Raw genomic sequence first — 25,454 nt, forward strand, 5'->3', positions numbered from 1 at the left:
AGCCACATATGGCTCTTTTTTTCTTCTTCTTTTTAAAATATATTTGTTATTGTTGATAGTATTACAGATATCTTCCATTTCCCTCCCCCTTTCTCCCTGCTCCTACGCCCCCTCCCCCGATCTTCACTACCCTATTGCCCATGATCCATGGGCTATGCATATAAGTATATAAGTTCTTTGGTTTATCTCTTCTCGTCCCCCAACACCACATCGAGGTATGTCAATCTGTTCCATGCCTCCCTGCTTCAGGTCTTATTTTGTTGGCCAATTAATTTTGTTCATTAAGATTCCACAAATAAGTGAGATCATGTGATATTTGTCTGTCTCAGTTTGGCTTACTTCACTTAGCACATATAGCTCTTGAGTTCTTGAACTGTAGCTCTTGAGTTCTTGAACTGTGGCTGATGCAACTGAAGAAGTAAATGTTTAATTTTATTTCATTTTCATTGTTATAAATTTAAATAGCCACCTGTGGCTAGTGGCTACCATATTGGACAACACGGGTACAAGCTGAGTTCTTTCAGAAAGGTTTACATATGTTTCTTGCACTCACTTGAGGAATGACCAATTTGAGACTTTTTAAAATTAAATTCTCTGCTTGGGGCTTTTTTGACTGCTCTGGTGGTGTGATTTCAGATCATGGCCCTGAATTAAATACCAGATTTAGCTCAAATTCTCAGAAGAGATTTTTATCCCTCCAACCAGTGCCAACTTTTGTTTGGATGCAAGAAGAAAGGAACTGAGAGGAGATATATATCTATATCCTGGTAAGGTACAGGGGGAGGAAAAGGCTTAATACTTGGTTTATCACTCATAATCCTGGCAGGGTAGATATGACAAGCCATAGATGGATGAAGCCACATCTCTCTTGGTCTGGCTTCTTGAACTGGACTAGAACCCTGTTTGCACAGGATGAGACTAGAAGCTAAAGACAGTGTTTCATGAGCATCTTTATGTGCTTCCATGCACAAGAAGTGCAACTTCAGATGCCAGGTAACAAGCTTAAGCAGAGGGTCCCTCTCTTTGCAGCTACAAAACCCAGTCCTGCTCTGGCCTCCCACATCTTGTGGCTTTGAGAACTTTGAGGGCCACTTTCCTTGGTGCATATGTCATCCTGGACACCAATAGCCACTGCAATTACGAGGCATTTTTAAATGATTAAGAAGGAGCCTAAGTAGGAAAGGAAGAAAAGTGACTATGCCTCATGGTGATAAAGCAGGAAAGACTCTCTTAAGATTCTTGGGGTATGAGGTGACTCTGTAACTCTGTAAACAACCATCATTTCTGCTTGAACACAGTTAGCTCAGCCCTAGCAAAATTTCAGTAATACCAACTGAAGTGAGATTCCCACCTGGATACTCCAAGATAATCTTCCGATCTCCAGATCCTTAACTTAATCACATCTGCAAAGTCCCTTTCACCATGGAAAGTGACATATTCACAGGAATTAGGATGTGGCTATCTTTGAGGAACCATTGGTCTACCTACCCATAGGTGGTATCTTCACTGAAGGCCAAAAAATTAGCATTTATCTGGCCCACAGGTGTTGAGTAACTCAAGAAAAATGGCCCACTGTGCTAAAAGGAAAAGGATTTGCCCAAACACACATTTTTCAATTTAAAAACCTTTAAAATTTTTGAAATAATTTCTTGCTCCAAGAAACTTTCTCTTTAAGTCATTTCCTTGCAATACATCATCATCATCATATCATCATCATCATCATCATTTTAAGGTCAACCAAACAATTAAAGTAACTTTTGTGTTCTGAAAACAGAGAAAGGATAGTTGGTTGCTCTTCCGGAAACCTGTTTACATTTCTCTCCACCTATGAATATGATGCAAATCATCTCCAACACATTATGCACCCAGGTTAGTACACCTGTGTGCTGCATGCTCTGGTCGAAGCTCTCCTGGGGTGCTCCCCCGAAGGAACATGGTGGAATGGCCATTCACTCCTTTTGCCCTGATTAGAGAAGGATTTTGTTACAAGACAGGGGTTTATAGCCGACAGAATTTTGAACAGGAAAGGCTGATCAGGGATTAACGGCTTTGCTTTCCTGCAATCACAGTCAAGACTGTCAATTCTATCTTCTTAATCTCTCCCTACTTCCTCCCCTTTCTTTTTCAACCTCATACCACTTGTCAAGGCAACATGATACATTAGAGGGTTTCCGCAAATGGCCTGATCCTAGCAACTACCTAGGGTGCATATTAAAAATGAAGATACCTGGACACCTCATGTAGACGTTCTGATTCTACGTCTTGCCAGGGGCCTTGGAATCTACATGTATAATAAACACCCCCAAGTGCTTCTTATTATTTGGTACAGTTAGGCAAGACTGACTAGATCAAGCATGTCAAACTCAAAGGCTAACATGGGCCAAATAAATGGAGGTATGCAGCTGAGTTTGACATGCTTGGACTGGATGAAACAAGCTGGCCTTGGAAATCAGGTGCACTTTTATTTTTCAAGCTGGTGAACTTGGTCACGTCACTTAGCTTCCTGGAACCTATACAATCAAAAATTCATAAGTTTGGAAAATTAAATAGGATTATGTGTGCATTTCACTGTACACAGAGCCCAGAGTTAAATAGTCATGAATTATCTTCTCTTTCTGCCCTTCACACTTCTCCCCCCAGTACCTGCCATATTGTGTTTTTCACAGCTGGGGGTGTTGACTGACTTTGCAACTGTCATAGACTGACAAGTAGCAATTGGTTAATCTCTGCCAGGACCTTCCCTACTACCCAGGGTCAAGTTCATCATGTAATTATATGGGCTTTCAGAGTTCCCCCTGCCACATAGCTTTCTCTCATCCACAAGAAATTGTCCACAAAGGTGTTCCCTTCTTCACATCACCCAGCTGCAGGAAAACAACAACAACAAAAAAAAACTAATTTCCCCCCACAGCTGTGTCAACCGTAGTTCTAGGACACGCCTCCAGAGAGTATTTGACTTTTATTCCACAAGATAAATAAGCATGACAATTCTATACCCAGCAGGCCTCAGACAGGGGCTACTTGCAAGGTCTTGTGTCTCCCTGCAGCCGGTCAACCGCAGGAATGCATGTCACGTTCCATGTGCTGCATGCTACTGGCGAATGCTCTAGCCTCTGAGAGGTGAATATTTTAGGAGCAGAGGGATCTTAGGTGGGTGCTTCTTCAAATCCTATTAGACAGGCCTTGTCTATATTTATGTAAGACCAATGTCTCTTTTTTTATTAAAACAAGTCCAAAGGGAAGCTTATCCTCCCACATTGGTATACAACTGAACAGTATCAGGACAATATGAAGCCAAACCATGTTTCTGTTGGCCTGTCGGTATGCACAGAAAGCAAAGACAGAAGAGCCTGTTTGTAATGTAAAGGAAAACATATGGGTGGGGGAGGTTTGCTCAGGAGACTTGGGCTTAAGTCTTCCCTATCTTTGTGACAGCTGTGGGGGAAAATCAGTTTTCTTCTCTATAAATAGATCAGTAGATAAGATAGCTTTAAGATAGGCTGTGTTCTAGCTTGATATAACTTTAGGCAAAGATGTCAGCCATGCTTTATTGTTATTCTTTTTTGATCTTCCCTTTTTGTCACAAAGTCCTCCTTCTTTGGGAAAGCAGAGGATGGTGATAGAAAGAAGCCTTTTCCCCTTACACCAAAAGCTCTCCTGTAGATTCAAAAGGGCAGGTGGTCCTTGCAGAGGGGTGGTTCTCAGCATGAGTACCATCTCCTCTAAAATGCCTTCCCTGACCCCTCATGCTGACTTAAAACTTTCTTCTCATCTTTCTCATAGCAAGTGCTCAATTCTATTATGAACTGTTGGTATGTTTGCCTCTTTCCTCTCCCACCCCTCTGCTCAGCACCTCACTTCACTGCACATACTACATTCTAAGCTTCTGGGGGAACATGCACCATTCATTGTTATCTTTGCATCTTTAAGCTTTAACACAGTGTCTGGCACATAGTAGTTGCCAAGAAAATGCTGAATGAATGAATAGTTTGGCGGAAAGGGGGGTTAATGTTGGTGATAAACAGAAACCTCTGGAGAAAATGATAGTTTGTTGGAAATCAAGAAAAGGTACCCCCATTCCAAAGGACCCTGTTTATAATCCAAAGGAGAGTCTCACTTAATTTTTAATTGCATCCTGTAATTGTGGAGTGTTGTGCCGAGAACCAAAGATACAAAGAAGACATTTTTGCTCTAGTCCAGAGAATGTGGCATGGGGATGAAGGTGAGGGTTATGATAAAGACCAGCACTTCTGTTTAAATTTTTAGTTTAAAAAGTTTTTTCAAGGATATTATTTGTTGGAAAGGCAGCTGGATCAGAAATCAGAGGATCTGGGTCTCCAAAAAGTAGCGTAGCCTCTCTGAGCATATCCTCTTTGTAAAATGGAAATGATGCCTCTACCCATCTCATAGGGTTGTTGAGAGAATCAAATAAGACAAGCTAGGTGACAGCAGTGGAGCTGTTTACTACTAGTATAAATGGTCCCACAAAATAAGTGACTGAATAGGTGAGCAAGAGGACGTTTTCACTGTCTCTGAGCTAAGAGCAAGTAAAGCAAACTCTGAAAGCAATGCTTTCATGAATAAATATTGTGATGTTCATTCTCCTACAACCTGTTTCCTGATTCGTTATCCTTAAAATTAGAGTCAGAGTGGAATGACCTTCAAATTGCCATTGAACCTAAGGTGAGCCTAAGATGATTTCTAGGACCAACCTGAGACAGGCGTGGCAAGTTAAGTTCCCATTTAATGAATCTATGAATACCAGCCACTCATCAGAATAGTACTCAGACTACAATTGTGCATCACACAAGTGCAGGGTGATTTTCTGAAGCACATGGTTCTCTGGCTCATGTTACAGTTGAGCTCCTTGGCAGCATGTCCCTCAACCTCATTATCCCTAGTGGACCTGAACCAATGGGCCAAAGCCCTACAGGGGTTGACAGAGGTAATTATTTATAGATGCAGCTCATCAAAGGCTTTGCATCTTCCTTTGTGGTGAGGGCTAATCTCCCTGACTCGCTCTTCTTTTCTCTTTTATGTATTGTCTGTTCCTTAATTCCTTAGATTTTTATGTGCCTTCACCTGTGATGAATTCAAAGCCATGCAAATTTTAACTTACTAATCAACTGGGAGTGATCAGAAGGGAGAGGAGAGAAATACTATCCCAGTTTTTCAAATAGAGACCTGAAATGAAGATTGGAAAGTAAGCATCAACTATGTGCCAAATCTATCACTAGGGAATTTCCATGGGAGTTTATGTTTGGCTGTTTTTATTAAAAGGAATTTTGCTGACCTATGGTTTGAGTGAATTATATAAGAATTCACCTGAAGAAAAGAAAAAGGAAGATATGGGATTTTGCTACGGTCCCACAATTCCAGGAACAGCTGAGCCACCAAGTCTTGCAGAACTTATTATGTAGTTCAAAACTGAATAAATCATTCAGAATTCAGAGCAGTGCTAGTGACTGGGTCATCTGGTCAACCTCCTAAGCAGTAGGGGTTCACAAGTATATATTCTAATGTTCTGCTGTTATGGCAACTCAGGTGTTCTTGCTGTGTCCTTCAACTATAATTCCCCAAACCAATTGGTTCATTCTTTTTCTTTGTCTCAAGTTCTGATCGGTCCAGTTAGTTCCCATTTCCAAGATGAGCAAAACTCCCACACTTGGTCATCTTGTAGGCTCCTGGCCAACCTACAGATTGGCTGTCCTTAGACAAGATATTCACTTCAAAGGAGCACAGATGTAAGGCACCATTATAGTAACTTATGTGGGAAGAAACCCTCAGAAGAGGGTTGTGGGACTAGCAGATGTTCTGCAGCCTAGCCTCTTTAGTAAAGGGTTCAAAGTCAGTGCCATAACAGAGGCTGAGATGCCTATGTGAAGCCAATTCTTTCTCTATAAGTAACTCTGATATATAAAAATAAATTCCAACTTAAAAAAAAACAGTTTTTAAAAACTCCTTTATACACTATTTCATTATTTTAAAATTCACTCTATGCTACTCTATTATCCTTTGATTAAAGGTCATTCAATTAGTGGGGTTCCTAATGTGCTAAAATACAATTTAATTTATCAAAATGTAGTGGTCATGTAACTTCTACAGATCAACTGTTGGAACTGAAGCACATAGGTTCAGGATTGTGTTTGATTTAACTAGCAGTATTGCCATGGTGATGTTTTCTGTGGTTATCTATTTTAGAATTGAGTTGATTAAATACATTCCAGGTGACCAGACCTTTTGTGCTAAGCTGGAGATCTAAACACTCTTTACAAATTTGTTGCTCTGAGGAAACTAATGTCTTTGGAAATGCCCTAAATATGAGCGAAAGGTAGCAGTATATTTATCTAAGACAGTGGTTCTTAAACTATGGTCATAGAACTAACATATCAGCATTGCCAGAGAACTTGTTCGAAATACAATCTTCTTGCTTTGACCCAAACCTGCTGAATCAGAAACTTTGCAGATGGAGCCCAGAAATCTGTGTTTTAACAAACTTCCCAAGAGATTCTTTTGCATACTAAAATTTGAGAGTACTGGTCTAAGACTTTTGTGAGGTCCAGAAGATCCCATGAGGACTTCATTTCCCATGAGAACAATGCATAGCCCCATAGCTTGGTTAGGAACAAGAGGCTATATTATATCTCTAGTTACCTCTGAGTGGGAATGGAAGAATTCTATTTGTAGTTACTTCTAACTAGGAGTCAAATCGGGGAGGAAACCCAGACTAATGATGAATACTATCAATGTATATTGGTTCTCTTTCATTATTCTCTGTCCTTCCCTTCTGCTCCAGCATGCTACCCTCATCTACCCCCACTCCTCCACACACACACTATTTCTAAGCTCCTTAAGTTTCCTACATAGCATTTCCTCTTATTTCCTCTCTGTCAACCTAATGTTTCCTCCAGAAAACGTTCCATGTTCTCTCTCAGTTGCATTCATCAAGCATTTATTCAACTCCTAGTTTTTTCCTAGCAATAGGTACAAAGATAATTAAGATTCCAACCCTGTTTTTGTGTCTCGTGAGGACAAACAAAAGGTCACTCCTCTCCTTTGCTTTCACTTAAACCTTTCTCTGCAGCTCCTAATAAATTTCTCACAACTTCACTCTGGTTTTAGGTTACTTCCAGGATATGTTTATCTTCCCTACTAGATGGCCAGGTCCTTAGGTGACCATGTTTTTAAACTCCCTTTGTATATGGCATTTTCCCTGGCAGTCTGCTGAGCGCATAGTATTTGGGACATTATATTTGGCTGAATGAATGAAAAACTGATTGAGACAATAGTACAGGCGTGTACAGACTGGATTCTATACCTTCAGAGTAAGCTTCTCTGTCTTTCCTTTCTCTGCCTTTGGTCCACTCTTACCAACTAACCTGGAGTATTAAACCAATGAAATCCCAACGATAACGCATTTGAATGAGAGGATTCATGTTTTTCTATGCTGGGCTGCGGAGGAGTCCTAACGAATGCCAGGCCAGCCACCAGGTCAAATGTCAATTCACAGAACTCTTAAGTTAAAAAGTAAAACTTAAATTGCGTATCTTAATTCTCCTCCCCTGCCCCTACCCCCCTTTCTTTGTTTGGGATGATGTTTAGACTTTGAAGAAAAATTTTGTAGAATCCTGACTCAGGGCCCTTAATTGGATGCCCTTAATTAGTGGAATTACAAAGAACCTGCCAAATAAATGATTTGTACATGACCAAAGAGACAGAGAGAATGATGGTCTGTTTAGTGGTGATTATATGTCCAAATCTTTCAGCTGAACTAGATTACATGTCATGCCAAATTCTCCACAAGCAGCTGCTTACAAATTCTCTTTTGACTCACATGTCCAAGAAGTACTTAGGTTTAGAGAGCACATACCTGCTTGCCAAGGTAACTGTTTGAAAATATGAATAAGATATTTCAAGGTCCGTGTTTGTCAGTTTGTTCACCTCTTCTTAGATCAAAGCTCCAGAGAGCATCTTCAAAGCTAAGCTTCTAAGTAAGGACAGAAGGAGAAGAAGGCAAGGTTCCCGTGGCTTTCTTAGAAACTCGTGCTGGGAGAATCATCATCATCATCATCATCATATCCATGGGATGCTGGAGTCCTGAGTCATCAGGCGACTTTGATATTTGATCATGTGGCTTTAGTGACACATAAAATCAGAAGGACTTGCCATGGGAAATGCATGGCTTTGTGAAAAGAAGAGGTAGGAGGAAGAGAGATGAGACAGTTATTTCTATGAATGAATTCTTGCTACATCTATAAAGTTTTTCATAGTCTTGGCAAGGTGACAAAAATGAAAGCTGCTTTTTTAAATAAAATAGCACAAGGGATCACTAAGGTTGTCAGTCGGAGGAAGTGTCTAGAGTAAGGAAAGGAAAAACAGCTGAACTGTAAGACCTGGGCTTCCTGGGAGTGTTCACTAATAAGCAGTCCCAATACACTCTGATCTCAAGGTAATCTAGCTTCCCACTTAACTGTGACCCAGCCATGGACACAGGGTTCTTCTCAGGTACTGTGGGGCCCAGCTTGACAGGTCTAATCATTCAAACCAAATGTTACCAAAAGACAGGTGAGAACAAAGAAAAAATAAGCCCAGGGAGTAATATTAAGTGAAAATGATCTGGTTTACAGGATATGGCTCACTCTTCGAGGCTCGCAGTCCTGTCCCAGTGGGTAAGACAATGACATTCAAGGAGTTCTCTCCCTCCAAGCACTCAGCCTGCCATCAGCGTATACTAGATATAGCCGTATTCTGACTCAACAGACTTGAGGCTGACAATAGGAAATGAGTTTTAATCTTAGATTCCAACTTTGAACAATAGACAGGTACAGACTGGGATGCTGGATTGAGGAGGACTCAGAGGTTTTATCCCAATCACTGAGGAAAGTAGGTGATTGACTGGTGATGTCTACAGAGGGGGAGGATAAGAGGATTGGCAGAGAATAGTGGGGGAAATGAATGATAATAGCTGTGCCTGGTATTTGCCATCCTAGTCTAGCCCTAAGAGAACCCTCTCTTCTACCACTCCAAGACCCTGACTCTTCTTCTATGACTAATATTTCAAACATTGCCTCCACACTTCAGGGAAAACCTCACCTAACCACAGGGTCCAATTTCTATAGGCAGCCATGTTAATGTATCGTATATTAGCCTCAGTATACGGGCAGAAGTAACTCACACTAGTGTTGGAGTCATATCTTTCCATTAGCCAACTTTTTCTCTGGAAAGAGTATCAATCATGGTCTCAGCCTTTCTCTTGGCCACACAGAGATGGAGTTTCTGAAATCACAAGTAGCCATCACGGGCAGAGAAGCCATCCTTTCTGGGTACCTGTCAACTTTACAAAGCAGTCATACATGAGAGGAAAACCCTAACTTGGTCTCCACTATCCTTGCTCGTGGTCACTCATTCCCGGTCAGCTCAAAGAGGAGAGCAAGTTACAACAAAGCCTTAGGGAGAGGAAACTATTATAGAAGAGTGTAAATTGCTTGTTTTAAAGGAAAACTAAATAAAAACAGAGACTTGTGAACAAAGGGAAAAAATCACGAGTGGGGGAGACCTAAAAAGAGAAAGCCATTCCAGATAAAGGGGAACCTGCAGATTCTGCATCATGTCACCCCCCCCCACTTCCCTGCCCCAAAGGACATAGGTTAAAGGTTAAGGTGCAGCAACCAATTTTAAATCTGGATTTGAAATCAAGTCCCTCTCAGTGTTGGGCCTCACAGGAGCCCAGAACAACCATCTAGACAAGGAAGTGCTGACACATCACAAGTCAACCTTCACATCCTGCATGTAGCCCAGTGACAAGTGTTTATACAATATGATTAATTACCCTGCAATTTCCTTTGTCAATCAGTCACAGAATTAATTACATGTTACTCTCGGGCACTATTATAAATAATGGCATGGCAAGCAGTGCTAGGTTTAATGGTCCTTAGCATTCAGCTATTAAATTGATGACACAGCCACATCAGTATTGATGAAGAGGGACCGTCTCCATCAAGGATAATTTATATGATGAAGTCTAATGGACTAGCCCGCTCCCATTTTTGCCAAGGCATTATTCAGGCTGATACAGGCAATGAATCCATCAATAGAGGGAGGACAAATATATTTTGTTTTGTGGTTTTAAAAAGAAATCCCCTGATAAATATTGATCATGAGGAAACAGGTATTTTTGTATCATTGACATAGAGCTTAAGGAAGATGTAAGCTCACCATAACATTTGCCAAAAGGGAAAATGAAGATGGATTCAGGAAAGTGATTTGTACCCAATCACAACTTCTCCAGGAGAAATGTCTGGATGTCCTATAACTTCTTTCTTTTCCACCCACTCTCCATACAGTTGGTTGACTACCAGACATCACCTTCAGTGGCTTAACTTCCAAGAGTCTTTCCTGACTTTCTGGGCTGGGTTAGATGCCTGTCATAGGTTGGGTCCTCTAGAAGCTAACCCTGAAATAAGGATTCATATAAATGTGTCCCGAGGAATAACTGATAGGGGGATGGGCAAGAAGGGATAGTGAAGGGAAGGAGGCAAAGCAAGGATAAGATATCAAGCAGTGTCGAAATTGGGAAATTTGGCTCAGTCCTACCAGGAATATCTGGAAACTGTGTAGTCACATCTCAGAGTTGTCTCATTCAGGGACAACATTTAAACTTCCGCATGCCAGTCACTGGTTAGGGCTGCCCCCCAAAACTTCAAGTACTACACACACACACACACACACACACACACACACACACACACACACACACACGAAGAAGTCTGGTAGCTTAGCGATGGTCCTCTAACAAAGACATAGGTGCTGGGTGTTGGGAGTGAAAGGATATCAAGAGTTGGTGTGCCCCACAATGGTGATATGGGTAGAACATACTGATAGCATCTGCTCTACTGGCCCCGCACAGTGTTCCCATAGCACCATGGGCACTCTCTTCAATAGCCCTTATCATCCTGCATTGTAATTGCTTAGTTGTCTGTCTTTCCTGCTAGATTGTAAGCTGCATGATGGCAGATGTGATGACTGTCTTGTTCATCATTTTATCGCCAGTGACTAGCACAGTACCTGGGCCATGGTTAGTGCTCAAAAGAAATTTGTGAAAGAAGAGAGAAAAAGGGCAAAGAGGAGTTGGTTTAATAGAAGGATTACACGCATATAATGTACTGCACACTCAAAATCAGATCTTGGTAAAGCAACATTCTTAAAGGAGTTATGCTAACCTAGTGTCACTCATTCTGAGCATGAGAAGCTTGTTATTAAAAGTCAGGTATTTTTTTGTCCAGCCCAGGAGGGCATTTGTAACAGTCTAGCAGGGGCTCATAAATTAACTGGATGAGGGGAGAATAATAAACTCCATGGTCTGGAGTGAAGGTTGTCATCATTTCACTGTACAGTTTATCTGAACAAACATAAATAAGATAAAAGTAGATTTCTATTAAGTCCCGGCTCCTCTTTATTTAATGTTGTTTAAAAGCTGTGGCTGATGTAGTCTAGAGAGCCAGCTCTCTTCTGATCATGTCTGGACTGCTTTTTAATATTCCATTTATTCTTTTACATGTATTTTTTTAAAAACTGAGTTATCAGTGGCTTAGTAAAATGAAAGCTTATTTCTCGGCCATAGATAATCTAATTGGGTGTTCCATGAACAATCTCCATACAGTGACTCAGGGATCCATACCTTCTCACCTTGTAGCTCCATCTAAAGCAGTGGTTCTCAACCTGTGGGTCGCGACCCCTTTGGCAGTTGAACGACCCTTTCACAGGGGTCGCCTAAGACCATCCTGCATATCAGATATTTACATTAGGATTCATAACAGTAGCAACATTACAGTTATGAAGTAGCAACGAAAATAATTTTATGGTTGGGGTCCAACATGAGGAACTGTGTTTAAAGGGCCAGAAGGTTGAGAACCACTGATAAAGCCTTCAAATCCTTCACTCCAGCTAATGTACTCTAGGGCAAGAGATGAGAAAGCATGGCCCCTTCTTATCCACTTCAGCCCAGAGGGCAAACAGGTCACAGTCCCTTGGTGGTAACTGGTCACATGGGTAGGAAACGGGTCCCCTCCAGCAACAACCCCACACTACACTGGAGAGCTAATCAACTCTGCACACAGCCATTCAGCAAATATACGTACAGTGCACAAGGTTCTGTGCCAGCTGTTTGGAATAAAATGGTAAGTGAAACAGAAGTGGTTGCTGTCCCTGGAGCTAACTTACAGTTTATGGGGGAGACAGAAATTCATCAGGTAATCGTTATAGGGATTATTATATGAAAACACATTATCCAAGATGTTCGATAAAGTACATGGAAAGAAGAGAGTTTAAAACAAGCAGGATCAAGTTTGACTACCTGAGGAAGGTACATTTAAGCTGATACCCTGATTTTTTAACAGAATTTCTAGGAAAACATTCTAGGCAGAGGGAACAGGATGTGCGGAGGCCCTGATAGAAGCAGGAATATGAAGGAATGTCTGTGTGGTGGATGCCCTGAGAGGGAGAGGGAGAGAGGCAGGCGGGGAGAAAATGAGCCTTGAAAAGTGGGCAGAGACTTTCGGGGCCCTATAGGCATGACTAGGAGTTTGATCTTCTTCCTCGCTCTGTTGATTGTCCTGCTGGTTGCACATTGGTCTGTGAAGGGTGTTTATATATGTGTGTCCATGCACGTGCTCTTCATGCTCCAATCTTAGGAACCTCCCAGGATACCCTTTCTTTAAAGACAGCGATTGCAAGTACAGCTGTCTTCCTCCATGGCCCCTTCACAGAAGACATACCGCCGGTTCTTCTACCCAGGACACACAGCGCACACGTGCTGTTCCTTCTGCCTGGCAGACTTGTCACCCTCTCATATCCCAGGATTCATTGCATTTATTCTTCAAAACTCAGCTTCCCTGCTCAGGCCCACTGCAAATCCTTTGCTGGCTTTCCTCAAACTCCAGTATGAGTCAGATGCTGTCCAATCCCACAGTACTCTGCATTAGAAGCACCTCTAGTGTGGCACTTACTAAACTGTATTCTTGGACTAATTTTTCCCACTAAATTTCAACATTTTTGTTGTTGTTCTCTCCCGAGGATATTTTTCCCATTGATTTGTTTTTTGGGTTTTTTTGTTTGTTTGTTTGTTTAAATATATTTTATTGATTTTTTACAGAGAGGAAGGGAGAGGGATAGAGAGTTAGAAACATAGATCAGCTGCCTCCTGCACACCCCCTACTGGGGATGTACCCACAACCAAGGTACATGCCCTTGACCAGAATCGAACCTGGGACCTTTCAGTCCGCAGGCCTACACTCTATCCACTGAGCCAAACCGGTTATGGCTGATTTGGCTTTTTTAGAGAGTGGAAAGGAGGGAGGAAAGAGGAGGAGGAGGGGGAGAGAGAAAATATCGATGTGAGAGAGATACATTGATTGGTTGCCTTCCGCATGCGCCCCAACCTGGACTGGCGATAAAACCTGCAACCCTTACGTGCGTGGGCTGGCACTCTAACCACTGAGCAATGCTGGCCAGGGTTAAATGTCAACATTTTAAGGAAAGGGACTATTTCCTCTTTCTTTTCATATCCCCAGTGCCCTGCTATTATTTGGTACCATACTAGATGCTCAAAAACTATTTATTGAATGAGTGGAAAAAATAAATCTACTTCTCAAACTTCTTTTCACAAGACACTAATCTCATGACACATTTTACCTATATACCAATGCACATACAAGTTCCTTGGCCATATAAATTGGGAAATGCTGTATAGTACACCCTAATCTTGAAAATTATTCACAGTGCACATTAACAGGAGCTGGACTAGGGTAAGGTAACAGGTGTATTGGTTGCAAAATTAAAGGAAGCACTCACTCTCAGCTTCCTGCAAGGAAAAACTCTTCACTCGCAGTGCTCTGAGAATAGTGCTTCCTTAAATTTTGTACCCTTGGTTGCTGGTTTGCCTCGCTCTAGGAACTGTGCCCAGCACATTGGCATTTCAAAGGCTCTGGAAAACCCTACAATAGAGAAAGCTGTTTAATTTCTATTATCCCAGGGTAACCCAAACGTATTTGAGGATCCAGCCCTTTTTTATTTTTCATTAATGCCTATTAACCTCCTGCAGCATTGGTACTCTGTGCAATGAACTTTTAAAATGCTTTGCTACTATATGGATTAATAAGTTTTTTTGTGTCTCCTCTTTCATATGATAGCTTTGATGTAGAGAATGGAATTTAGATGGAAACTTGGCTCCATTTATTAAAAAAAAAAAAACCAACATTGAAAATACATTGACTGTTATGAGAGCCAGAAGTTTCTAATAGTTTTCACTACTTTTGCTGGCCTCCCAAAGTAGTTATTGATGAGGCTGTTACAGAAGGGCTGTTCCCATCAGTGTATGGATGGGTTTACACCTCCAGGTAAAGAAGTTCTGTTTCATCTCCTCAAAGACAAATAAAGCGGTTGGTCTGTCCGGTGATAGAAATGGAAGAAGAAGAAAGGTTCAATTACTTGGGTAATAAGCCTGATAAGACAGGTCAGTGGTCCTGCTTAATACTGTCAAAATCTCAGCTCTCTGCTTGTCCATCTTGCTAATGTGTTTCTGACTTCATCCAGATGAAAAGAATAGGATATCTATTTGGCTGGCTCATAGAACCAAGTCCTTCTATCTCTCATGAAAGTGTTCTACTCAAAGTCTGCCTAAAGTTACTATTGTTTAGAAGAGAAGAAACTATTCTCTTAGAGAAGTTTCACTCAGTAACTATTTTAGACTAACCACTTAGTAAAAAATTTTGGTTCTTTGTGTATCATCCAGGAACTTCCAAACTCTTTTTCTCACACTAGATGAACATGCCTCATAATTCAATGATGCTCAGAGGGACCATAACTGGCTGAGTCTGCATAGAAAGGCCAAGTGACAGAGACCCTATCACAAATAGCTAAATGAAATTTCAAAAAACAAGAAGAATTGAATTAGTCTAAGCCTGGTTTCAAGGGTGCTTGAAGTAAAGTCTACACGAGGCTTTATTCAAAAGCCAATGGATGGGGACTCAGGATCCAGATCTGATCAGATGTGATAGTTGCCCCAAAAGAAGGCGTGAGTGAGAAGATTCCCAAGGATTTCTAGGCCCTAACGAGTACTGAGCATCGCAGGCCCTGTTGTGCTCAAAGGATAAGCTAGATGTCCAAGCAAGCCAAAGAAACATTATAGATGCTAGAACAGCACACAGACCAAAGTCAATGGCAGTGATGAAGCAAGAGGAATCCGAATAGTCTAGTGAATCCGACTAGAATACCTGTGTTTATTTCACATTGTCTTATGGATAGATGATTAGTCCAATTTAGACACCCGGACTTAGCTTGGACATGGCAGCAACAAACTGTTTTCCACAGATCATTTCATGTGCTTGGTTAGGAGTGGCTCATTTCTCCATGTTTTTAGAATTTGTTTTGCCCCTTTTTAAAAAGAACTTCCAAGTCATGAACTCCTAGAATGGCTGCATAAGCAGTAATTAAACAAGAGAAGCAAGTAAATGAGCTGATGCTGGAAATACACAATAATCAAGTTGCCTGGCTGTGCCAAGACTTCCTCCTGGCTGCCAGTGAGTCCCACGTTGCCAGCCTGTGGTTTCCAGACCGATTAAGCCACACAAATGGAGTCATCTGTGTGTTTTTCCTGATCTTCACGTGCCTTTTCCTCCTCGGAGACCCAATGAAAGGTTGTCTTCAGGCATCAAATTATAGCAATCAATAAGCCACAAGCAGCACGACTCGTTTAGAAACAGAGACACGGACATTTTGCTAGAAGAAACAATGATTACCTGTCAGGGGTCCAGAGAATCGTGGTGTTTGTTAGAGGTCAGGAATGTGGAACTCAACAAGCAACATGGCCAAATTCCAAACTACCCCTTCTCCCACAACTATCCCTTGGTTCTTCCTGGGATTCCCATCTGGGAAAATGGTACATTGGATAACCCAAGCCAGAAGCTTAGGTGGATAATCCTCAATTTCTTCTTCTTCTTTCTCAACCATAACATCTCCTTAGAAATTGAGACCTATCGTTTCCACTTTCTTAATACCTCTGTAATCTTTTCCGTGTCACAGGCCTTCAATGGACTTCTGTTTCTCCTGTTCATTCATACTCCACTAAGCAGCCAGAGTGATCTCTCTACACCGCTAGTCTTATTATGTCATTCCTTTTAAAGTACTTTGTATCTCTGACTCGCCTATAGAGAGTCAATCCAACCAAGAAATTCTATAGCGTGCTCTCGGACTTGGTAAATGCTGGGTTGAGTTGACCTCATAAAAATAGTGAGATAGCATTCTGTATTAACTATAATGCAATCAGTGCTCTCAGAAATTTACAGAAAACAGAGCAGATACTCAGTAAGTGTTCATTCAGTGATGAATAAATAGACATTATGGTGTATGGAAAATCACAGACTCTTTCCTAAGAGACCAAGGTTCAGATCCCCACCTTACCATTTTTAAGCTAAATGGCCTCAGAAATGTTTGCCTACTATAACTTCAGTTTTCTTCAAAGTGTGATCAATGCCTGCCTAGTAGGTTGTTGTGAGGATTAAATAAAATGTGCTTAAAGAACTTGGGCAATGGGTGCCGGGTACACAGAAATAGCTCAAATGCTCTTAGAAACAACTGAAGTGGCAGGACAAAAAGCATGGGGAGTTGTGACCTCTGACCAGCAGGACTTAAATAAAGCTCACACTGCGCACACCACCCCTATTCAGTCGGTCAAAGGGCATTTACTCAGGGCTCATCATTCAACTGGAATTCGCCTTTTTCAATTGGGTTAGGAAGTCTTCCCCTCCTCCCCTTACCAAATAAGAATTTAATTTTTTTTTTAAATTTAGCTTGATGTTTCCAGAGGAAATATCAACACCTGTTAAAGTAGATCTATATGGTATAGAAATCAAATGGGGAGATTCTCAAATGGAATGTCAGCTTCCTAGATAGATCTTACAGCTGTCAACTTGGTAGAGGTTGAGCCAATGCAGAGTAAATGGTTCAGGTCATGAAGCTAGAGTTCTTGTAGAAAGCCGGAGGCATATGTCACTGTCAAAGCCGGCCTCTTCGCTCGGCCCACTCAGCCTTAGGAGTTTCCGTCTTCCTAAAGAGTAGCGAGGTATGAAGTTAAAAAGGTTTGGACAAGCGTTTGGGAGCCTCTGAAGCTTATCTGAACTAACCAAGTCACACGAAGCCATAAATCTCCAAGACAGCTTCCAGGAGTGACACACTTCATTGTGGACAGTCTCTGGGCTTAGCTGCGGGCCAGCAGAGATGTGTGAGCTGGCAAGGTAAAGCCAACGTAAGCAGTGCCCTTCCCTCCGGGGCATCTCGCAGTCTGACACTCATGAGCATAACATTTTAGGATTTTGTTTGCCTGCTCAGAGCAGCGCTGCATTGAATGATCGTTTAGGAGCCAGCATGGCCCTTGAATTTTGTTTTTTATCTGTGGTCGGCTTTCTTATTGACTTGAAGAAGGCAGTGTGAGCCATGATATAATTACTCTAATTGTAATTATTGCCGCCATTGTCACAAACCGTAGACCCCTGGATTTCTTGTCCAGTGCTTCTCAATACGTCTAGGGACCACATGCATCCAAACTGGCCAGTTGCTTGCTTTGAAGGTAGATTCTTGGGACCCTTCCGAGAAAACTGAGTCAGAATCTTGGTCACTTTCCAAGTGTCCAGTAAAATCACTTAACCTCTCTAAGCCTGTGAATGACCCCATTGAATGACAATTACCTTACCAGTAAAGGGTAATAATAATAATAATATTGTCAGTTCTGTGTTATCTTAAAAGGATTAAAAGCCATAAACACATTGATGAGGTAAGACAATCTATGAAATTCAGCTTCTAGTTCAAAGATACCTAGCGTTAGCTGTGTGGTCTTGGGACACGTACGTCACCTCTCTGTGCCTTGGTTATCTCATCTGTAAAATGAGCGGAATGATGAATAAGTTGAGTTGATATAAACGAGGTGCTCAGAGCAGTACATAGCTAGTAAGTCTGGTACATAGTAGTGTGTGTGTGTGTGTGTGTGTGTGTGTGTGTGTGTGTGTGTGTGTGTGTGTTTTCATTATTACAGTTTGGTATTTGTTCAGCAGTGGTGAGATCAGGGAGGCAGGAGACCCGGATGGATGTTAGCCCCAGTCCTGCACTCGGTGAACTTGCAGAAGTCACTGCATCCTCTGCCATCAGTTTCCTTCTCTGTAAAATGAGGGAGCTGATGAGACCATCTGTCGAGCTCCGACCTGTTCAGACGGAATACCTAAGCTGCACTGTAAGCCGTAAGGACTCAAGCAGGCTCTCCGGCTTGCAGAGAGTTCTGAGCTTCTGATCCCCCGCAGGTCTGTCAAGGCTCCTCCTCGATTCACACGGAGAACCTGCCTCTGTGTCCGCGTTTCTGCAGGGCAGCGCATCTGTTTACTTTTCACCAAGACCTGTTCCTCTGTCAGCCCCCTCAGAGCTGCTACCGCCAGCTTCCTGGCGGGGAGAGAGGGAAAGACAGTGTTTTTATTTTTCTGCCCTGCTGTGTCTTCCTTCTTTGGGGATCCCTTCTGAGAAAGGTCAAAACAGAATTCTGCCACTGCCACGGTGAGAAATGCCAGCCGATTGAAGGAGCAGGCCCATGTCAGGGGCGGTGCCTGCCCCTGGGAGGCCAGGACCGGATGCTGTCAAGCCTGGCTCTTCCTCCAGCTCCGGAGTCACTCCCTCTGCCCCAGAGAGCTCATTATAGACACCTTGACTGCGGTGCTTGGCAGATGGAAGGAGGAACAGTAACTAAAGCATGATGGGAAACCTAAGAAAGGGCAAAGAAACGGAGGAAGTGGTTTCACTTAAGATTTTGTGACAAATCAGAGTATGTGTCCAACCCCTCTTGCTTTTTCACTATTCTGCTGTGGGTAGTGGGGCAGGAAGAGTTACACTCCTTCGCTTAAAGAAGGGAACTTCTATCCTCTTTCCCAATGCAGGGGCGTGTTAAGAAGGCTGCTTCCACTTCCCTTATTTTATTTATTTTTTAATTACACTTTACATTCAACATTATTCTGTATTAGTTCCAGGTATACCACAGAATGGTAGACAATCATGTACTTTATAGACTGTTCCTCCCAATATTTCACGTACCCACCTGGCTCCATAAATAGTTATTACAATATTATTGACTATATTTCCTATGCTGTACTTCACATCTCTGTGGCTGTTCTGTAACCAACAATCTGTACTGCTCAATCCACATCCTTTTATTTATTTGCTTCTGTCCCCTTCACCTTCTTATTTGCTCCTTCCCAAAGGTCGAGGGGTGAGGATGTGCCTGTCAGACATTCCATGGCTGTCTTTACTACGAGGCAAAGCTGTGAGCCTTAAAGTAGAGTCCCGGGAACCACCCTTCTTTTCTTCTTTTTTCTTTTCTTGCAAAGCAAGCAAGCATTTATTGCCTGCAGCAAAAACACACTTAGGAGAGGGAAACTAGGAAAGGCATAGAAGAAGCAAAAGGAGAGCCCAGGCTGGGCTGCTTTGGCTCACTGGGGAGTCAGAGAAAAGGGGGCCTTGGAGACGGGTTCAGGGGTTAGCCCAGGACGACCTGCTGCTGCCCATTGCTCCCCTGGTTGCAAGTCTCCTGGGGTCCCGTAGAGGTTAGGAGATAAGTGCCTGTGGGGGGAGGGGAGGGGAAGCTGACAGGCAGGGGGGTGCTCCCCTGGGGGAGAGCGCACCTCTTTTCTATGTCCAGGCCCAGCAAGTTTTCTTGTTTCTTGCTCCGGGTAATAAATATGTGTCAGGGTTAGCAGGGAGGGACTAGCAAACAGAGAAGAACACCTGGTTATAAGCACTGCAGATCAATAGACAGTGTTTGACTATGTGAGGTTCACATGCATATCCTGAGCAATTTTTCCAAATGACTGGATCATTGATTGCTCCCACTGTCCATTAGAATAAATGAGGTAGGACACTCTCGTCTCTCCTACCAAATCTACTGTGCATGGTCTGACATTTCAGCCAGAAGGAGCTAAGCCTTTCATTGACTTTATTTTGCAACCTATGCAACTATAATTCGCCTTAGAAGTGAGTTCAATGAACATCTCACTGAATCCCCTGGAACATTCTCTCTTCAACTTTCTCTACTACATTTTACGACTACATGTAGTCCTGCCGTTTCTATTTGAACTTTCCAGAAATGAAACATTCAGTCTTTCACAGATTATTTTGTTTTTAGACAGGTATAAATATTGGTAAATGCTTTCTTTGTTACTTCTTTATAAATTCCTCTTGAAAATGCCCCCCCCCCACTTTGGAGTCAAAAATTGAAATACCTTTTCAGATGGCAGTGTTTTAAGTACTTAAATGTTTCCTTCACTAGGTTATGCTTAGCGTAATCTCAGTGTCTGGTAACAATAGCAGTTTGTGGCTTGTACACACATATGTCCTTCATGGGTCACCTGGGGACTCTGCATTGCCCTCACTACTTGACAGAAAAGCTACTACTGATAGCTTGCTTTTAGCATCTATCAGTGGAGTGAACATTTAATGACCAAAGAGTTAGTGTCAATTAAGTAATTATTTTTTTTTGTTTGTTTGTTTCTTTTTTTTTTTTATTGCTTAAAGTATTACAAAGGGTATTACATATGTGTCCATTTTATCCCCCCACCCTAGACAGTCCCCTAGCCTCCCCTATCCCCCAATGTCTTATGTCCACTGGTTATGCTTCTGTGCATGCATACAAGTCCTTTAGTTGATCTCTTACCCCCCTACCTCCTGCCCCGCAACCCTCCCCGGCCTTCCTGCTGCAGTTTGACAATCTGTTTGAGGCAGCTCTGCCTCTGTATCTATTATTGTTCAAAAGTTTATAATGGTCTCTATTATCCATGAATGAGTGAGATCATGTGGTATTTTTCCTTCATTGACTGGCTTATTTCACTTAGCATAATGCTCTCCAGTTCCATCCATGACGTTGCAAATGGTAAGAGTTCCTTCCTTTTTAGAGCAGCATAGTATTCCATCGTGTAGATGTACCACAGTTTTCTAATCCATTCATCTACTGATGGGCACTTAGGCTGTTTCCAGATCTTAGCTATGGTGAATTGTGCTGCTATGAACATAGGGGTGCATATATCCTTTCTGATTGGTGTTTCTGGTTTCTTGGGATATATTCCTAGAAGTGGGATCACAGGGTCAAATGGGAGTTCCATTTTCAGTTTTTTAAGGAAACTCCATACTGTCTTCCATAGTGGCTGCACCAGTCTGCATTCCCACCAGCAGTGCACAAGTGTTCCTTTTTCTCCACATCCTATCCAGCACTTGTCGTTTGTTGATTTGTTGATGATAGCCAGTCTGACAGGTGTGAGATGGCACCTCATTGTTGTTTTGATTTGCATCTCTCGGATGATTAGTGACTTTGAGCATGTTTTCATATGTCTCTTGGCTTTCTGAACGTCCTCTTTTGAAAGGTGTCTATTTAGGTCCTTTGCCCATTTTTTTTGATTGGATTGTTTATCTTCCTTTTGTTAAGTTGTATGAGTTCCCTATAAATTTTGGAGATTAGGCCCTTATCAGATATGACATTGGCAAATATGTTTTCCCACACAGTGGGTTTTCTCGTTGTTTTGTTCATGGTTTCTTTACCTGAAGATATGTTGACAGAGGAAGAGAATGAGAGAGAGAGAGAGAGAGAGAGAAACATCAATTGGTTGCCTTCCTTATGCACCTGGAAAGGTGATGGAACCCACAACCTAGGTATGTGTTCTGACCGGGAATAGAATCTGCAATCTTTGGTGTACAGGACAATGCTCCAACCAACTGAGCCACCCAGCCAGGGCTAAGTAATGATTTTTAATTGAATTTTGTTATTCTCCAACTTTCTGGGGTCAGAATTTCTTTTAAAATCTAAATAAGATACCTTGAATTCTAATGCCATGTGACTGCAGAAGTCGACCACCCTCCCCAGTATGTCTGGGGAGTTCTACTCCTAGTTCTCATCTCTCAAGCTCTTTCCCCATAGTCCTGCTCCCCATCCAGTTCTCAATCATCACGTGGGCTATCTCAAACTGCTCCCTGGGGTGCTTGTCCCCAAACATGGACACAGCCCCTCTTCTTTATTCTCCAGGTCACTCTGGGAGTGTCAGGGATAATGGCAGAGGGGAAGTAGAAAGGGTCACGGAGGGATATGTAAAAACTGGGCCTTGAGAATTAGCAGTTTCAAGAGTGCCTTACCGGCCTCTCATGACCACCCTCCTGTCCAATGGTAGGCCCATCTTCAGCTTCTGATGAATCATGCCCTAGGTTCTTCCCAACCTATCCCCCTGAGCCCCCTCCCTGAGCCCCAGTCTGTCTCTCCTTACGATGGGAAAACTCAACTTCACCATTGCTTTACTCAGCAGAGCCATTTAGCCCCTTTTGTCTTAGCCTCTTCCATTCTGAGTTATTTTAATCCATTCTGTTTCAAAACTAAAGGGCTTATTAATACATTTAGTGAGCAAAATAATCTACCAAAGCCTCCACAGCTAAAGAGAGAGCAAAAGCTGAGAAATTAGTTTTTCTTTAAGATGCCTCAGAAGAAAATCTTAGCAAATGCTTTTGATTCCAAGCAACCACATATTAGAGAACCTTACAATACAGTAGCGGGAATTATAAAGGGCAAATTTTGGAATATTTAGGGAGTAAGATCACAGAAGGCCTTGGAAAATCCATTACCTATATACATTTTGGTTTAAGCAGGCAATGAGCGTGAGTATTGGACTAGGGGTGGAGAGGGAGCGTGAGGGAGGCACGGAGACCAGGAGGGAGCTGTTACAGTGATGCAGGTGAGGAGGGGCAGTGCAAATGGAGAGAAGAGCTGGAGTTAGGTCTTATTTAGAAGACAGAACACACAGGAGTCAGTGTGGGAGTGTGAGGGGAGAGAGGACTCTCAGGAATGATACCCAGTTTTCTCTTTGTAGCAACAGGACGGGTGTTGGTACAATTTACTGTGATAGAAAATAAATGAGCAGGAATAAATTTAGGGGGAAATTATGTGTCCTTTTGGACCTCTTTTATTTTAGGTTTGTGGGGCATCCCACAGGATCAGAAAAAAGATTTATAGCTTGAGTTTTCCAGGCAGGACTGGCCATTGGGATGTACGTTCTGAGGGAGGACCAGGCTGCCTCTTACAATCTCAGTATTCTAAGGAAAACATCCTTTGCTGCCTTGATCTTATTTGAGGTCTGGGACTTCCTTGATGCAAATCACTGGTTTACGATGTAAAAGCATTATCTAAAGTACTTGAGACCCTAGTCCAGCCTCCACCCTGGAAAAAAATGGGGCCCTCACTGGTTTGGCTCAGTGGATAGAGTGTTGGCCCATGGACTGAAGGGTCCCGGCTTTAATTCCGGTCAAGAGCACGTTACCCCAGTTGCAATCCCCAGCCCTGGTCAGGGTGCGTGCAGGAGGCAACCAATCAATGTGTCTCTCTCACATCGATGTTTCTCTCTCTGTCTCTCCCTCTCGCTTCCACTCTCTGAAAAATCAATGGAAAAGTATCCTTAGGAAACGATTAACAAACAAAACAAAACAAAGAAAAGAAAAGAAAAAGAAAAAAATGGGGAACTTCCTCTTCACCTAAGTGTATGTGGCCAAGCAGAGGGATGGCTGCTGATCTCACCTGAGCCACTGTACACGGTGCTGCCTGGGAGCCCCAGATTTAGCTTTAACATTGTTAGCGGGAGCCCTCTTATTAGAAGTAAACATCTTAAGTGTGATGGATGCCTGATATTTAGCAGTGTGACTTACCTGTCACCATGTTCCACCCATTTCAAATGTGGATACAGTTAAAGATCTCACATTTTGCCTTCTTACTCATTTTTCTTAACATTGCTCTTTTGCTTTCAGAAAAAAATAGAAAAAGAAAGTGTGATTAACATGACCCCATTCATATTGTTAAACATAAGCTGACATGGTAGAAACTATAGACACAGATTCTAGGTGTACACCAGGGAGGCCATCTGCTAGCAGGAGTGGGGACCTTTTATCTGCCAAGGGCCATTTGGATATTTATAGCATCATTCAAAGGCCATACAAAATCAGCAACTTAAAAATTAGCCTGCTATGCCCTAACTGGTTTGGCTCAGTGGATAGAGCGTCAGCCTGCGGACTGAAGGGTCCCAGGTTTGATTCCAGTCAAGGGCATGTACCTTAGTTGTGGGTTCATCCCCAGAGGGGGTGTGCAGGAGGCAGCTGATCAATGACTCTCATTGTTGATGTTTCTAACTCTCTATCCCTCTCCCTTCCTCTCTGAAATCAATAAAAAATATATATATTTTTTTAAATTCCAGGTTTCATTCTCTAAATGGTCCCTTCGGCAAGTCACTTATCTCCCTTTTGGTCTTACTGGTCTTATCTGACAATTATGCAAAGTATTAGTCACTACTGCATCACTATAGAAACTAAAGGAATCTTATATCCCACATGCGGCAGTCCTAGACTGCTGTGCTTTTGTTCCAGACCAAGCGTGTTTCATCGGCTCTTTCTTGTAAAGTCTGCACTGCCTTCAGATACTCTGGATGCATCTTAATTTAAAATAGTAATAATAACTTCTCTTCTCTTGTAGTGCATAGTATGGGACTGGGACTCCAACGGCAAACATGACTTCATTGGAGAATTCACCTCGACATTCAAGGAGATGAAAGGAGCAATGGAAGGGAAGCAGGTACGTGGTAAACCATTCGTGGCCTTTTTCCAGACACTTCTCTCCTGATGTACCCAGCTACGCATGAACAGCTGGAGGTCAGACGTCAGTATATGATTAAATGGGATGAGCAGGACTATGGTGGGATTTCAATTCCTAGTGTCAAGTACTAGCCCAACCCAAGGCAATTGGTGTGACCTGGACAAGACACCACCCCAGTTTCTGCATCAGTAAAATGAAGAGATTAGATGAGAATATTTCTAATTTCCTTGAGCTCAGTAGCCTTGGACAAGTGACTTAATCTCTCTGTGCCTCATCTTTCTCACCTAAAAAACCGGAAGTAGTAACTGTATCAATTTCATAGAATTTTGTGAAGATTAAATAAAATAATCCATGATATGCATTTACCAGACTGCCTTGCACATAACTAGAACTTTCCAAGCAGTACTGACTTTCTTTCCAGTTGTACATTTGGAGAAATTATTTGATTCCTCCAAATTTTTATTTTGGGTAACAGATCTTCATATAGTTCCACCATATTACTCTTTGGGTGCCAAGACATATACCCAACAGTATCACGTACCACAGAGGCAAACAGGGGTTTCATTGTGTCACACAGAATCCTAAGCCTCCTCTGTGTTTCTGTCAGATGCATGTACTGTGCTGTATTACACACATATATGTCACGTTATCAGTCAGTTACTGCTATCTGGATTCTGGCCTATGCGTAACTTCTGCTCTTACCTGTTTCGTGTTCACCTGCCCAACTTCCAGCTGCAGAACCTGCATCTCTCTGCCTGAG

At 42.3% G+C, this 25,454-nt stretch overlaps 1 protein-coding gene across 2 annotated transcripts in view; it reads left to right on the forward strand.

Moving 5' to 3' along the window:
- Nucleotides 1-25,454, forward strand: part of CPNE4 (copine 4) — a 354,210-nt gene that overhangs the window by 285,365 nt on the left and 43,391 nt on the right. For both annotated transcript variants that reach the window (XM_036332620.1, XM_036332621.1), the window contains exon 8: nucleotides 24,575-24,673. In XM_036332620.1, coding sequence (XP_036188513.1) covers nucleotides 24,575-24,673 — 99 coding nt within the window. The remainder of the gene's footprint in view (nucleotides 1-24,574; nucleotides 24,674-25,454) is intronic.

This window comes from Myotis myotis, unplaced genomic scaffold (genome assembly GCF_014108235.1).
Source record: "Myotis myotis isolate mMyoMyo1 unplaced genomic scaffold, mMyoMyo1.p scaffold_m19_p_13, whole genome shotgun sequence".
Classification (NCBI taxonomy): Eukaryota; Metazoa; Chordata; class Mammalia; order Chiroptera; family Vespertilionidae; genus Myotis; species Myotis myotis.